Source organism: Geotrypetes seraphini, chromosome 12, assembly GCF_902459505.1.
Source record: "Geotrypetes seraphini chromosome 12, aGeoSer1.1, whole genome shotgun sequence".
Lineage (NCBI taxonomy): Eukaryota > Metazoa > Chordata > Amphibia > Gymnophiona > Dermophiidae > Geotrypetes > Geotrypetes seraphini.
This window is the reverse complement of record NC_047095.1, coordinates 91,413,597-91,429,854: the sequence shown is the minus strand read 5'-3', so window position 1 is coordinate 91,429,854 and position 16,258 is coordinate 91,413,597. Positions and strand designations below refer to the sequence as shown.

At 42.0% G+C, this 16,258-nt stretch overlaps 1 protein-coding gene across 3 annotated transcripts in view; it reads right to left on the bottom strand.

The window, feature by feature from the left end:
* RABGAP1L (RAB GTPase activating protein 1 like) overlaps positions 1-16,258 on the bottom strand; it is a 978,589-nt gene that overhangs the window by 762,927 nt on the left and 199,404 nt on the right. For all 3 annotated transcript variants that reach the window (XM_033916610.1, XM_033916611.1, XM_033916612.1), the window contains exon 9: positions 5,030-5,096. In XM_033916610.1, coding sequence (XP_033772501.1) covers positions 5,030-5,096 — 67 coding nt within the window. The remainder of the gene's footprint in view (positions 1-5,029; positions 5,097-16,258) is intronic.

Below are 16,258 nucleotides of genomic sequence, written 5' to 3'. Positions count from 1 at the left end.
GATGTGCAAAATGAAGCGCTGGTCTTTAATGCTCTGAAATCTCTGACAGATTTTTTTTTAATATTTTTTTTTTGGGGGGGGTTGGGGGGGGGTTGTAATGGGCACAGATATTTTAATGGGGATAATATCTGTCACAATACCAGAATACTAGGAAAGAGTATGTTCAATCATTAAATTAGCAAAACTCATACTCTAGAAAAACAATAATAATAAAAAATGTATTTTTATATACCGCCATACCCAGGAGTTCTAGGTGGTTCACAACAATTGGATAAGATACAAACAGTATAAGTTATTTACAAAACAGCAATTGAAGGCACCTAAGGAAAGAAATACATAAATTATAAAATGCAGTATAAAAGAATGCGGAGAATTTTACATAGCAAGATAAAAATAGAAAAAAGTATTAAGAACACCCCTGCAAGCAACTATAGACCTTCAATAAACTCTATAATATTCAAAGGAACCACTCCACAGCACATTCACACCTCAAAATACCCCAAAAAGACATGAAAAAGAAAGTGGAGAAAAAAGCCTCAGTTCGGCTTCATGGGCTCAAAAACCTCTACTTCCAAAAATCATATCAAGACAGTCAGTGAATCATAGGTCTGTGGTAGCAACCTTCACTCAGAGAATGAAAAATCAGAAATTTTCAAGTTGAAGGGCAAGTTCAAAAACCACATCAGGCACAGATCCAACAAAGCGAATTTAAAGGCAAAAAAAAAGCAGGTACTTAGCTGCTAATCAAAAAATATCACTTGTGTCATAATCCCCATGAAAAACAGCGCACACAGGACACATGTAGTGTTATATAGGCATCCTCTGGGAAAAGTTCCTGTTTTCTGCAGGCAGGACACTATAGAGGAAGGGCATGAGTTAGAGCTATGGTTCTCAACTGGTGTGGTGTATCATGGCACACAAACACCTGGGAAGTGTGTTACGGGGTCGGCACTGTTTTAGGGGGAATTTTTATCATCATTTTCCATTTTGGAAACACTCATCCTGCTGCCACAACCCCAATGAGTCCAGCACCTCTTTCTTCATCCCTCTTCAGCCCCATTCCTGTCACCTCCAGCTTTCAAAATCCTCTTCTTTGCCGGCGGCAGCAGTGGCAACCCAAACTTGCTACCCACGCTGACCCAGAGCCTTTCCTCAGCCAGGTACTACCCCTCTAATGTAATTTATGTGCAGGACCTGGCTCAGCAAAGGCTCCGAAGCAGCCTGGGCAGCAAGTTAGTGCTGCCAATGTTGCTGCTGGCAAAAAAGAAGATTTTGAAAGCTGGAGGTCAGAGAAGGAAGGCTGAGGAGGGGGGACACAGAGGAAAAGGTGCTGGACTCATGAGGGAAAGGGCGGCTGGTTGAGGAAGAAGTGTTATACTCGAGGGAGGAAAGGCAGAGGGAGAGTATTGGTCTGAGGGGGAGAAGAGAGAAAGGTGTGGACAGGGTGAAGAGGAAGATGTGCTTGAACTGTCTGAAGAAAAGGGGCAGGAAAAAAGGTAACTGAAGGACTATGTGGGGGAGAGAGAGAGAGTGTAAGAGAGCAAACTGCTGGATTGTGAGAGATGCAGGGAAGATAACTGATTTTATTATTACTTTAGTAATTGAAATATATAAGTTTTGAGAATTTACATATGCTTTCTATATATTGCACTACACAGGAGGAAATGTGAGAGGGCATTTTATGTGATTAATCTTGCGATTACCAAAACAGAAAAAGAGAGATCTTGCCTTGAAATATAGCGCACGAACAGAAAAGGCAAGTGAGATGTCTAAATCAACCAGTGGAAATTTTATTGAATGTAGAATATCACTTGTCTGTTACGTCAATTTGAGCACGCATATGCAAACTAAGGCTGTGTGATTAAACATTTTACTAAAAATGTTCCACTTCAGCTGCCTCCTCTTCAGTTAGCCCAGAATTCACTGCACATGCACTATTTGCTATTGTAGAGCTTCTCTTTACAGTTCTACCAGAACAATTCTGTTATAGAACAAGGCCTCCCTTGAGCAAATCCTATAAGCAATACCTAATTGTACAAAGGCTATGAGATGCAATATCCTCTAAGGCAGTGGTTCCCAACCCTGTCCTGGAAGACCACCAGGCCAATCGGGTTTTCAGGATAGCCCTAATGAATATGCATGGAGCAGATTTGCATGCCTGCCACTTCCATTATATGCAAATCTCTCTCATGCATATTCATTAGGGCTAGCCTGAAAACCCGATTGGCCTGGTGGTCTTCCAGGACAGGGTTGGGAACCAATGCTCTAAGGAATGCACAGATATCACCAACAACTGCAGATTAGATATGACTTGTAAATTAAGGCAGGCTTGAACTTAGATTTCTAGAGTAAAATGTATGAGCTATATTAGTTTCATATATCTAATGGTTCACTTGATAATTAATTTCACCAGGGGTACAGTGGATATTACAGAATCACTTTTTTGCCTGGTATGTTAATAAAAGACGCTCCATATTTCAAAAATATTTTTGATGCCTACCAAGCCACAATGTTTCTTTCAACAAAGTTTGCTCTTTATATATTAAAAAAATCATACTGGCTTTAATTTTTTTTCAGAGTAAAATACCGTAAGCTTCTTTATGTTGTCTGTAACTTTCAAAAGCTACTCATAAAGCATCTTAATTTTACAGAAAGGGTGATAGATACGTGGAATAATCTTCCAGTAGAGGTGGTGGAGACAAAGACTGCCTGAATTCAAGAAAGCATGGGACAGGCACATGGGATCTCTTAGGGAAAGGAGGAGACAAGAGGATGCCATCATGTTTCTATTGATGGAGTTGGGAATAGGAGGTTCTGAGTATGACTGGTTTGTTTCATATTTTCAGGATTGATCAATACGAGTGAAGAGTAATGGACATATATCTTGTATAGTGTCCATATGGAAGGGCGTTACACAAGGGTCTGCACTCTCGGCATTACTCTTCAATCTTTATATACCTTCTTTGGGAAATGTATTTCAGCATTTGAATGTAGGCTACCATTTTTATGTCGATGATGTCAATTTTTTTCCAAAGACTGATTGGAAAAATGAAATGAAGGAGAAATTGGCAATGTGTTTACAAGCTGTAGATATTTGGATGCCTGACCATAAATTAGTATGTAATCTAGCTAAAACAGATGCAATGTTGGATGGTAGAATTGAAGATCCACTGTGGTCTGAAATTGAGATTAATAACATGAGATTTATAGTGCAAAAGAAATTAAAGATTTTAGGAATCAGGTTAGATTCAACATTAAGTATGAAAAATCAAGTGTTGGCAGTGATCAAGTCTGCTTTATTCCACATGCATCTGTTCAGTAGACTAAAGCCTATGTTGTCTTCTTAGGATTTTCATTTGGTGGTGCAAACTATAGTAGTTCAAAGACTGGACTACTGCAATGTTCTTTATCTGGGAATAGCTTTTGATATGTGATGGAAGCAGATTTGAACATTTAAACCATTGCTGAAATGGCTTCATTGGGTACTTGTCAAATTACATATCTTTAAAGTTCTAGTATTGATCTTTAAAGTCATTCATTATAAGATCCCTCAGTATTTGACACAAGTGATAAGCTTATATCAACCAACCAGATCTTTAAGATCTGAGGGAGCATTGCAATTAGCAACAGATGAGCTATTACATGCACTCTGTGCAAATACAAGAGCATCTGCAATTTTGGTGGCAGGTGTTTCATTATGGCATTTTTAAACTACGGCACACCAATCTCGGGGCTGCGGATGGACACCCAGAAACGCGTGGATGTCAATGTGATAACATCACACGCATGTGTGATGTCATCACGTTGACATCTGCGCATGCACGGATGTTCTCCGGCCGTGGTCCTGAGCCTTCTATTACCGCTGAGGGGTGTGTGTGTGCTGCAGAAGGAGAGGTGAGGAAAAAAGAGCAGAGGCACGGGGAAGAGGAGAGGCACCCAAAGAGGCATGCCCTGTAAGCAGTCTGCCAGCGCCAGCATCTCTCCTCCTCGCCGCCATCTCAGGGCACACCTAGAATCTGCCAGGGCACACTAGTGTACCACAGCACACAGTTTGCGATACACTGCATTATGAAATAATTTGATTGGACCATTAAGGATACTCCCTGATCTTCAGACATTTAAGAAGGTCTTGAAAACAACTCTGTTTGTGGAGGCTTTTAGCTAATTGGATTAAAGTACTGGTTGAGATGAATTTTAGATAAGTTATGCTGTGTTTGTTTCTAATTTTTGTATGTCAAACTATGTTTGTATTTTGTATACCGCTTGGGGTTAGAAATGTTGATCCGTCCAACCCAATTAGATTCGCCAATCACCCCCAAAACTTGCCCGCCAATTCCTTTCTACCTGCTCTCAACCCATCACCCCATCCACCAGACACCCCCACCCATATAAGGGCATTGGAAGACTGATCCCTAGAAATAGTGCTGTAAGACTATTAATAGGGATCAGCAATGTATTTTGAAGCCAGTGCCACATGGAGCAGAAGCAAAGAGGACTGCTGCTCTCGTTTATTGTCACTGGATCACCAAGTAAGTCCTGGAAGTGGATGGATTGGAGATATGTGGGAGGAGACTGGTAGGGAGTTGAGGATCTTATTGAGGGGGCGTGGAACAGGAACGGGATCTGATAGGGAAGTGCAGAAATGAATGGCACCTCCACAGATAACTGTCTTATTAACAGCATGTTAAATGGTGGGCACGTGCTATCAACCCAGGCATATTAACATGATGCCCATCTGATAACTGTCTATCCTATGGTAAATGAGAGACAAATGCATTTACTGTATGGGCTTTGCCATCAATGCACAGTTAAGTGAAAATTTATACTGCATTTTAATAAAGGAGCCCCTTGGCAAAAACAAACAGGAATGTATTTTGTACAAAGGAATAGAATTGTGCTAAAGAAATGAAAGTAAAACTATTTTTATGATTGTTTATTCTCTTCTGTCTCTGTGGTCAGGGTTGAACTGTAAGTGCTAACTTTTAGATCATAAATAATATTGAAATATAAAGAACTTTATAATTATTACCATATCCAGTAAATGCATATCGCTGTTTTTAACATTTCGACCCGGACTTAGCAGCATTCCAAAACACCTAGGGTGAAAAAAAAGTTCATTAGAACATGATAGATAATACTGATGTGCCTGAGAAGCCATCTTTGCTTTAGCTACTATGGATCATGAAGTAGTACTCACAGGCCAACAATATAAGCAAAACAGCAAAAATACAGGTTAACAATAGTGCTGCCCCCGATTCAGGGAAAAAAATTTCAATTTGATTTAGTCTATTAAATTGATTTTTTTGATTCGATTCAATTTGCTTTTCCCGCCCATCAGGCGCTTTTTTCAAATGTCCTGGAAGGTTTATTTTGTAGCGTCTTCACCCACCCCACCCCCCTTTGTCCTTTCCAACCCCACGCTGGTGCTATGATATAAACAAAATAAACAAAGAAGGCTTTTCCTCTGTCTTTTAGGTCCTAGATCATGTTTGCTGTCTAACACCACCTCTGGCAGGATACACATTTCAAATCTGACATATTGTAATCACAAAATAGAAAATAAAATTATTTGTTCTACTTTTTGTTGTCTCGTCATTTTATTATTCAAATCATGTTGATCCCAGGTTCTGGTCTGTCTTCTGTTAACTCACTCACCAGGGTCATCTGCCCATTTGACACTGTTTTCTTTCTCCGTGCTCAGCATCCATCTTCCATCTCTGTACCTTCCCTTCCACTGCCATATCCAACATTTCTGTTTCTTTCTGTTTACAATCTCTCTCTCTCCCTGCCTTGTGAGCCATGGGTCAAACCTCTCTATGCTCCTCCATGCAGCATCTCTCTGTTCCTCCCCTGCATTATCATGTGCAATATTTCTTTTTCTCTTCCCATGCACCATCTGCCCCTGCCCTCCACCCTATGTCCAACATTTCTCCCTCTCCCTCTTCTTCATGCATGTCTCCCTCCTCTCCATCATATGCAGGATTTCTTCCTCTCACCCCTTGCTACTCTTTGATGCATCTCTCCCTTCCTCTCCTCCATTCCATGTCCAATTCTTCCTATCTTCTCTCTCCTCCCATGTGCAGCAGCCTTCCATCCCTCCTATCTCCCTGGTGAGACCTGACATACCTCCTAAAGCAGCAGTGGTGCTGGCTAGCTGGCAGAGACAGCTCTGTGAACAGGCTGCTCACAGCCTGCCCTGCCAAAGCTTCCCTCTGTTGCATCACCAGTTATACATCAGAGGGAAGGCCCCAGTAGGGCAGGCCTCGAGCAGCCTGTTCACAGCGCTGCCTCTGCTGGCCAGCCACTGTCACTGCTTTAGAAGATCTGGACGTATGTCAGGTCTCACTGGGGGAGGATCTGGGCCTGAGATCAATCTATAGCAGTGTCTCGCAAACTTTTTCAAGCCGTGACACACTAAACCTAGTGTCCCCAGCTCGAGACACCCGGAAGTGCGCTGGCGTCTGTGTGATGACATCATGCACATGCATGACATCAGCGCACCGCAGTCCGCGCATGTTCAAAGGCCCATCAAACGGGCCTTGCGCAGAAAGACCCACACTGGAGAGAAGGGCTGGCAGAGAGAAGAGGTGCCGGCGTCGGGAGATTGCTTACAGGACGTGCCTCTCTTTGCGAGAGGCACGTCCTATAGACAGTCATCTGGCGCCGGCACCTCTCCTCTTCCCCAGTGTGCTGTGGCACACCAGTAATCTTAGGAAGCACACTGGTGTGCCACAGCACACAGTTTGTGATACACTGAGCTACAGTATCTTTCAGATCTCTTGTTCCACTATAACAAGATCGGAGAGAGCACAAAGGGATTTGTTGTACATACCCTCGCTAGGATTCTTTTTTTTTTTTTTATCAAGTTTCAAGTTTATTAGATTTTAATATACCGACCATCAAGCAAATATCTGGACGGTTTACATTAGATTTAAAAATGACAGATAGGAGTAGGAACAATTGAAGAAATATTAAGTAATTTAAATAATTATCATTTAATGTTTATTAATTTTCATTTTCATGATCAACAAAAATCAACATTTTAACAGTTACATTTCAAATATCATAAAAGTAAGAATAAAATTAAATCATTGGATAATGTCTTCAATTGTACTGTTATTTGGTCCACTATATTTGAGGAGTGAGCTTAAGAAAAATCGGTATAGTTATAATTCTCTAAACATTCTTAGGTAAACAAAGAATAGACCTGAATCACACCTAGGGCCCCACTAATTAAGAGCCTTCCTGTTGCAAGTTGTTCGGGTTAACAGCAGTAGACACCTCATTAGCTGAAATAAATCTTGACAATTGTGAAGATTCAAAAAATACATATCTAGTTCCCTGGAAATTAATTATACATTTACAAGGAAATCTAAGTACAAACGTTGCCCCCAATTTTAACACCTGGGGGCGGAGAATTAAGAATTGCTTCCTCTTTTTCTGGGTTACTCTAGATACATCTGGATACATTCTAATTTTATTCTTCATAAATTCTATATCTTTAAATTTAAAAAATATTTTCAGTAACCACTCCCTATCAGATTCCAGTGCTAGTTGAACAAAAAGCGTAGCCACAGTTATCTGGTCAGAGTCTGATCTTTCTAAAATATTAGTCAAATCTAGTACGTCCAAAGTTCCTTCCACAGGGACCTGTTGTTCTTCAGCCATTTTCTTCTTTCCAGTTGGAAGGTAATAAATTCTAACCACTGGTGGGTAAGATGTTTGTGGTATTTTCAAAACTTTAGTGAGATACTTTTTGAACAGGTCAAGTGGTGAGACCAATTGCAATTTAGGAAAATTAATTAACCTCAAATTTTTACTTCTTGACGCATTCTCCAGCATCTCAAGTTTAAAATTAATATTCCCATTATCTTTCATTAATAGCTGATTTTGCGCAGTCAAAGTGTCTAAATTTTGTCTATGTTGCAGGACATCTGCCTCCATTTTATCGACTCTTTGATGTAATTTTGTAGTATCCAGTAATATTCCAGAACAGTAAGAAGTTAAATTTTGCATCTGAGTTCCCAATGAGGTCTGCAATTCGGAAATAGCTTCCCAAATTGAATTTAGATCTATCACAGCTGGTTTTTTCAAAGGAACTATTGCAAACGGTTTAATTTTCACAGTACCTGAAATTTGCTGTTCTGGAGATTGACTCTGATGATCCCCTACCAAACTCGCAATCTCACGCTGTGGCAGTTGTGTTCCTCCGGCGGTCAAGACATTCTGGACATCCTGATCTTCCCCTTCTTCACTATCCTCTGAGTCTGCCGCCTCACTTGCCTCACCCGTCGCATTCAGCGACGAACATGGGCGTGGCTGCACTGGCGTGCTGCGCTCCTCCGGGGAGAAGCTGACTGCCTCAAAGGAGGTTCCTGAGTTCCCCGTCAAACCCGCGCCTCCAGCCAAGGCTCTCTCCTCCGGCATTCCACCCGGGCGTCGCTCGACGAAAAAATCCATTGGGCCAGGTAAAGTTCCTCCAGACCCGGGCTCCGAAGGGAAAACCCGAGTCTTTGACTTGTGTTTCACCATAGTTGATTCACAGACCCGACGGCGTTCCTCCGAGTTCTTCAGGTCGCCATCTTAGTTAGGCTCCTCCTCGGACCTACATATTATTTGCATTCCAGGATTCTTTTTTTTAAATAATTTTTATTGATATAGCAGCCAAAACCAGAACAAGAAAACAGAGGCATGGTTTAAAATAACCAGCAACAATGCAAACTATCACAGTGTAAATAAGCCTGGAGGGGCAATACAGAGACAACCAGTAAAGGGCAGAAAGAAAAACCAACCAACAAAAGCCAGGCCTCAAGAGGAAAGAGAGCAGCATCACAGTTCGGAGTTGGGTAAGTATAACCTCCAAAGACATGGACCAAAACTAGTGCTCTAGAAGGCACCCCCCAGGATAGCTAGGCAAGGCTGCAATAACCTTTTTGGGAAATAAGTACCCCGTTCCCCACTCACACCCACAGTCAGTCCAACAGCCCAACAGCCAACAAACATACCACACTAACCACACCAATTAAGCCCCAGACATACCCCCAGTCACTCACCTATCAGACTCACACCGTAAAGAAACCTATCTAAAAATGACTAGGAAACAAGTACTTCTGGTATATTTGAATCAGCTACCTGAAGTTGTTCTGAAAGTTAGATTATTTGTGTTGTAGAGACAAGCATTTAGAGAAAGAAATTAGGGAAAGAAACTGACTTAATATTGTAAGAAAGTGTCTCTCCAAACTTTTTTTTAGCTCTGGCACACTGAACGGAGCAAATGTTTTTCGCGGCACATTATAATTGAAATGATAAAATTGCTAAACCAACAAAAAAATTTAATTTGAGATTTAACTTTTTTTAAGCTATGTATGGGTAACTGTAACAACGATGAAACTAAAGTAGATCGAACAGAATTGCTAATCAATGTTGACGGATGAGCTTTTTTTGAGTGCAAATTAACTCAAAACGTGGCTTGATAGTCGACAAGCAAACATACATTTCATCATCTAAGATCTGCAGTTGTTCTCTTTTTTTTCAATTTTATTTCTGTCAGAGCTGAAAATCCAAATTCACAAAGATAAGAAGATCCAAATGGTAACAAAGTCTTAGTTTCTTTGTTGCTCAAGTTAGGATAACCACTGCATACAAGATAAAACCAAAATTACTTGCCATTGGTTTTCAAGGGCCAATCATGTCAAAGAATGATGCTTGTCTGGGTGGTTGTATCCTTATGCACACAGATGCTCATAACATTGAAAGACTCTTGCATACGTGATGTACATGTCATCTATTCGAGTGTACAGTATACTTGTGAAGAGAATTTTTAAAACTATGTAAAATTCTGGAATCTCTCATGGCACACGCGGAATCTCTTCAGGGCACACCACTGTGCTGTGGCATACAGTTTGAGAGACACTCAGTGTTCTCCCCAGCGCTTTTTAGCTGGGCGCTCTGCCCAGCAAATTTAGATTACCGCCCAGCTGTCATCTGCCGAATCCTGCTGCCACCACTGCTTAACGCGCAGCCTGAAGAGCCGCCGAAAGACTCCCACTGGACTTTAAACAAAACAAAAACCAGCAAGCAACTCGAACCCAACTTCCCTCCGAAACCGGAAGTTACGTTGGGGGGGGTAGGGAAGAGAAGCCGGCACGGACCATTAGAGCCCCGGAGCATGCGGGAGATAGGCCAGCCACGGAGGGAAGCTTACTTGCGCTTGCTTACTTCAGGCCTTTCTCGCTGCAGGGTCCTGCCTACTTTCTGTTTCCGCGAAGGCAGGACCCGGCAATGAGAAAGGCCCGAAGTAAGCAAGAGAAGCAAGTTGTAAGCTTCCCTCTGTCGCTGACCTTTGGGAGATAGGTCAGCGACAAAGGGAAACTTGCAACTTGCCTTTGTCTGTAGCAAATTTGCCGGGTGTGTGAGACGGGGGGGATGGGTGAATGGGAGGAGAAATGCTGCTGTACCCAATTAGAGGGGAAGGGGGAAGAGAAATGCTGGTGCTTCTGCTGTACCCAATTGGGGGGGAGGGTTAAGAGAAATGCTGATGATGCTGCTGCTGTACCCAATAGGGGGAGGGGGAAGAGTCATGCTGCTGCACCCAATTAGGGAGGAGGGCGAAGAGAAATGCTGCTTCTGCTGTACCAAATTGGGGGGAGGAAAGAGAAATGCTGATGATACTGCTGTACCCAATGGGGGGAGGGGAAGAGAAATGCTGCTGCACCCAATTGGGGAGGGAGAGGGAAGATCAGGAAAAGGAGGAAAGAGATGCAAAGACCATGGGAGGGAGGGAAAGGAGATACCATACCATGGAGTGGAAGAGAGAGATGTCAGGGCATATGGGGGGGAGGGGGGGAAGCAGGGCCGGATTAAAAGATAGGCCCAGTAGGCACAGGCCTAGGGCCTGAAATGGTCAGAGGGAGCCCGCCAGTGCTGTGCTTTGGGGCTTCATCCTTGCTGGATTCGCTGGCAGCAGCAGCAGCCTTATCATCATCCCAGGCGCCCCCCCCAAACCCGATCCGACCCTCCTATCTCTCCCTCCTTCCCTCATCAGTGACGTGCCAGAGGGAATCACGGCAGGAGAAAGCCCGGAAGCAGCCTGCTTATAGAGCAGTGCTGTTTAGAGTCTCATGATGGGAGGGAGGGAGAGATACGAGGGTCGTGGGGAAGGGGGGGGAGAGTAGCAGTCTGCCCAGGTGCTCGGCCTGGCGTCATGAACTTCTTCGGCTAGCAACAGCATTTACAATTCACTGCTGTTGCCAGCTTCAGGCCTTCCTCTCTGCCGGGTCCTGCCTACTTCTGTTTCTAGGAAGGCAGGACCTGACAGAGAAGAAGGCCCGAAGCTGGCAACAGCAGCGAATTGTGAATGCTGCTGCCTGAAGAAGTTCATGAAGCTAGGCCTTGGGTGACAGAAGGAGGAAAGGGAGCAGAGGGGGAGAGACTTGCTGCACCCAACTGGAGGGAGAAAGAAGATGAGGGAGGAAATGAAACGAGATGCCAGGGATTGGAGGGAAGGAGGAAAGTATGCCAGACCAAGGGAAAAGGAAGGGGGAAAGGAAGGAGAAGATGTCGGAGCATGGAGGGGGAGGGAGAGATGGAAGAAAAGGAAAGAAGTGAGATGCCAGAGAATCAGGGAAGGGAAGATACCAGACTGTGGGGTGCGAAGGAAAGAAAGGAGAAGAGAGAGTTGACAGAGCATAGGGGACAGGGTGTTGACAGAGAGAGAAAAATTGAGAGGTGGCAGAGCTGAAATCAATCATGTACAAAGGAGAAGAGAAGGGGCACAGGATAGACAGTTTATTGAAGGAGCATAAAAAGAGGGAAGATGCCATATGGAACGGGGAGAGGGCGGACAGTGGATGGAAGGGGCTGATGCTGCATGGAAGACAGAGCGGACAGATGCTGGCTAGAAAGAAGAGTGAAGACAAGATGATTAAAGCAGAAAAGACAAAAGGTAGAAAAAAAAATTTTGTTGCTTTACGGAGAATCAAGTAGTATTGTATCTATTGATTAAAGTTTATAAATAGGAAATGGAAATAAGGCAGTTTTGGGGGGACTAAACCCCTTTCCTCAGGTCAGGACAGGATACCATAACAGCAGGGGTGCCCAAATGGTCGAGCGCGATCGACCAGTAGATCGCAAAGGCAATGTGAGTCGATTGCATTGCCTGGCAATCATTTTCTTCCTGCCTCCCTGAGCCAGGCCAAGCGCGTACAAGCGCCGGACTCACAAGACTTCACCTCCGATGTCAATTCTGACATCAGAGAGGAAGTTCTGGGCCAGCCAATCGCTGCCTGGCTGGCCTGGAACTTCCTCTCCGACATAAGAATTTACATCAGAGGTGAAATCTTGTGAGTCCGGCGCTTGTACATTCCTAGTCTGGCTCGTGGAAGCAGGGAGAAATCGGCATGGTGGCTTAGGGGGTAGGGAAAGAATCGGGGAAGTGGAGAAATTGGCGCGATGGCTTGGGGGGGCAGGGGGAGAGAGAAAGAAAGAGAGACAGAAAGAAAAGGGGAGGGGAAGAAAGAAAAAAATATTGGATTTATAGCCAGAAGAAGGAAGTGCAAACAAAGACTCATGAAATCACTAGACAAAAAGGTAGGAAAAATGATTTTATTTTCAGTTTAGTGATCAAAATGTGTTTGTTTTAAGAATTTATATCTGCTGTCTATATTTCGCACTATGGCCCCCTTTTACTAAACCGCAATAGCGGTTTTTAGCGCAGGGAGCCTATGAGCATTGAGAGCAGCGCAGGGCATTCAGTGCATCTCACTGCTCTGAAAACCAGTATTGCGATTTAGTAAAAAGGGAGGTGGTATATTTGTCTATTTTTGTATAGTTGTTCCTGAGGTGACATTGCATAGAATCGTTTGCCTTGACCTCTTTGAAAACCTGCATAATATAAATGATAATTAACATTTTCTCTGCGTACAGTGTGCTTTGTGTTTTTTAAAAAATTTTATTGTTGGTAGATCATTTTGACTTGGTCATTTTAAAAGTAGCTCACAAGCCCAAAAAGTGTGGGCACCCCTGCTGTAGAGCCATTTCTTGTATGACTGGATGAGCTATATTTATCTTTTTTTTTTAGTTGTTTAAATTCATGCAGAAATAAATGGCTAGATTGAACCTAATGACTTCATTAATGCCTTTCCCTTTTTTAAACCTCTATACCATTTGAAAGAGGGCAAATACTTCTTAAATTTAGTAAAAATATTCTGGCACAAGTGTCAAACCTTAAAAAAGGAAGTCACATTGAGCATTGGAAAATAATAATAATTAACTAATAAAAATAGTATACATTTAGGGCTCCTTTTACTAAGTTCCGATAGTGGTTTTAGTGTGCGCTTAGAGCGCAGAGGAATTACCATGCGCGCTAGATGCTAACGCCAGCATTGAGTTGGCGCTAGTTTTCCCACGTAACACAGGGGTTTGCGCACGCTAAAAATGCTAGCGCACCTTAGTAAAAGAGGGGGTTAATTTTCCCCACCACCAAATTTCCCCATCCCGCCCCACCCGGCTACTTTTTCATGCCACCCGGCTGGAAAAAATTTCGGGGAGAACACTGACACTGTTGTAAGGAGATATTCTGTACTAGATGAGAATAGTTGTGCCATGTTAATTTTTTTATATATTTATTTATTTATTGAATTTTTCAAATTATTAAACAAGCACTTCAGTACTTGAATACAGATTTACATCATTAATCAAGAAACTTAATACACCTGATATCACTTAAAGTAATGCAAGGAAAAGAAAAACTAAAATTTATTTAGTCCACAAACTTAAAAATATATACTGTACAGTCAAACCTCGGTTTACGAGTGTTTTGCAAGATGAGCAAAACACTCAGCAAACTTTTGACTCGTAAACCGAGCATTGACTCGATTTGCGAGCCCCCACCCAACCCGACCCGACCACGGGAACCAACAGTATTGCTCCCCCCGAGTCCACCGGTGTTTCTATCGCCTCTTCCCCCCCCTTCCCGACTGGCCCTGTCCTTACCCCTGCACCGCTGGTGATAAAAGTGCCTGCCACCGGTCTGCTGCTGAGCCTTGAGCATCCACGCATGCTCAAGGCCTTCTGGAGCTCATTCTCACCAAGATTCTCATGAGAATTGTTTTGGCAATAGCTAAATAGCTAGTAGGTCTGCTTCACTGTTTGTATAGATAAGGAGAAGGCAGCCAGGCAGAAACCAAGGAGGAAAGCCAAAGAACAAGGAAAGGAAGACAAATTGTCAGAAAAAGTATTTAGGGTAATTACAGTACATATAAAGAAAGAAATGTACCAGTGTACTCCTGCAGAAGCTGCCTCTTCTGCCAAAGGGAACTGCCTAGTCACCAGACTGCTGAGTCACAAGTGCTGCATCCTTTATCAACGGAGGTTAGCTCCAAACCAGCAAACCCAAGGTTGCATGTTTTTGCTGAGCAAAGTGTACCTAAGAAACACAAATGTGCTTGCCATGTGGACACTGAGGGTGAAATTCATCAAAAGGTATTAAGCACATTAGTGCATGCTAACCGCTAAAGATGCCCACAGGAATATAAGGGGCATCTTTAGTGGCTAGCGTGCGCTAATGTGGTTGCACGCACTACTGCGCTTAGCATCCTTTGATGAATTCCCCCTTAATTGTACTGAAAAAAAGTTCCAGGATTCTTTATGAAAGACAAGAATACAAAAGGTGTCATTCACAATCAAAAAGAATCACTAAAATTTTATGCATCTGGACAAGTTTCATAGCATTGATATAAAATACAGTGATGCAGAGCATGCTGATACATTGTAAACTAAAAACCACTTATACACAATAAACTTGCTGAAATAAGAGAGAACAGTATTGTGTAAAAATATATTCAAGGGATCCTCTGTTACTATATAGCAGTGTATCAGAAACACAGATTCCAGGTATGCCGCGAGATGTGTCCTAAATTAGATTCTTTTGTTGTGACTTTGGAATAAGAAAGGGTTCACCACAAAAGAGAATCTGATTAAAATGTTTCGAAGCAGAGGATCCAGTCCAAGGCGAAATCCCACTCGAAGTCGCACTAACCTCTGTTCTCCAACTGTCCAGGCATCAAATTATGATTTTGAAGTAATGAAAACCCTCAAAGAACAGGAAGATCTGCAGACCATGTTGGAAAAGTATGAGCATCACATGTCAGAAATAAAGGCTTTTTATTGGTTTAAAAAACAAAAAAAGTTTAAATATGTTTTTATATTTAATTAACTGATCATAATAGTAAATTTTATGTTTTTAAAATGGTCTTGTTAATCCATTGGGAGATTCTTGTTCTCTATGAATTTGTTTACATTTTAGGTATTTATAGTGATATGCATATAGTGGGATTTGGGTTTAATTTATTATAAGGAAATATAATGAATTAACTTCAACTCTAGAATCTTTATTTTATTTTTTTCTATGGATTCAGAATTTTCATTTTATTAAATTTGGTGTGTACTTATAAGTTTAACTATGATTAAGGTGAAGCGAGCCTTTATAATGGTGTCATTTATTCCTTATAGTTTCCATTTGATGATGTTTAACAATAGATTCTTTATGGGTGTTTATTATTAAATAATGATTTATGACTATTCATTTTGTTATTGGATAATTTCTGGGAACATGGTTGATATTAGTTAAGAGAATCTCATTAATTTTGATATTCTTAGTAGAGTAAAGTTCATAATAAATTAATTATATTTTTATTAATTTTTTTAACTTTCTTCATGCAAATGTTCATGTCCTAGAACAGTGTTCTTCAACCTTTTTACACCTATGGACCGGCGGAAATAAAATAATTATTTCGTGGACCGGCAAACTAATAAGACTGAAATTTTTAAAAACCCCATTGCCGCCCTGTCCCCGCGAGCTCAGTCCCGTTAACCATCTGATCCCATCCGCACAAGCCTCAAATAGTTATGATTTTATATTGAATATATTTTATTATAGTATAAAGAGAAACAATATTCTGTACAATTGTCATTTTATAAATATAAATAATACAGGGCAAAGATCAACAAAACCCCCGTCTCCCCTCCCCTTCACATATATCTCCTCTACTATCAACAAAACTGAATAAGCCAAATTATTACAGAATGCTACACAAATATCATGCTAACAGAATACCGCAGTCACACATGGCAGGAATGATGTTAGGGGGAGTGCAACTAGGGCAACTGCCTCCTGGTAAGAGAGAGCCCTAAGCCAGCTGGAAGCTAAAGACGCACTGCCTGGGCTTTGCACTCCCCAGTTATGTCTAACAGCAGCTCT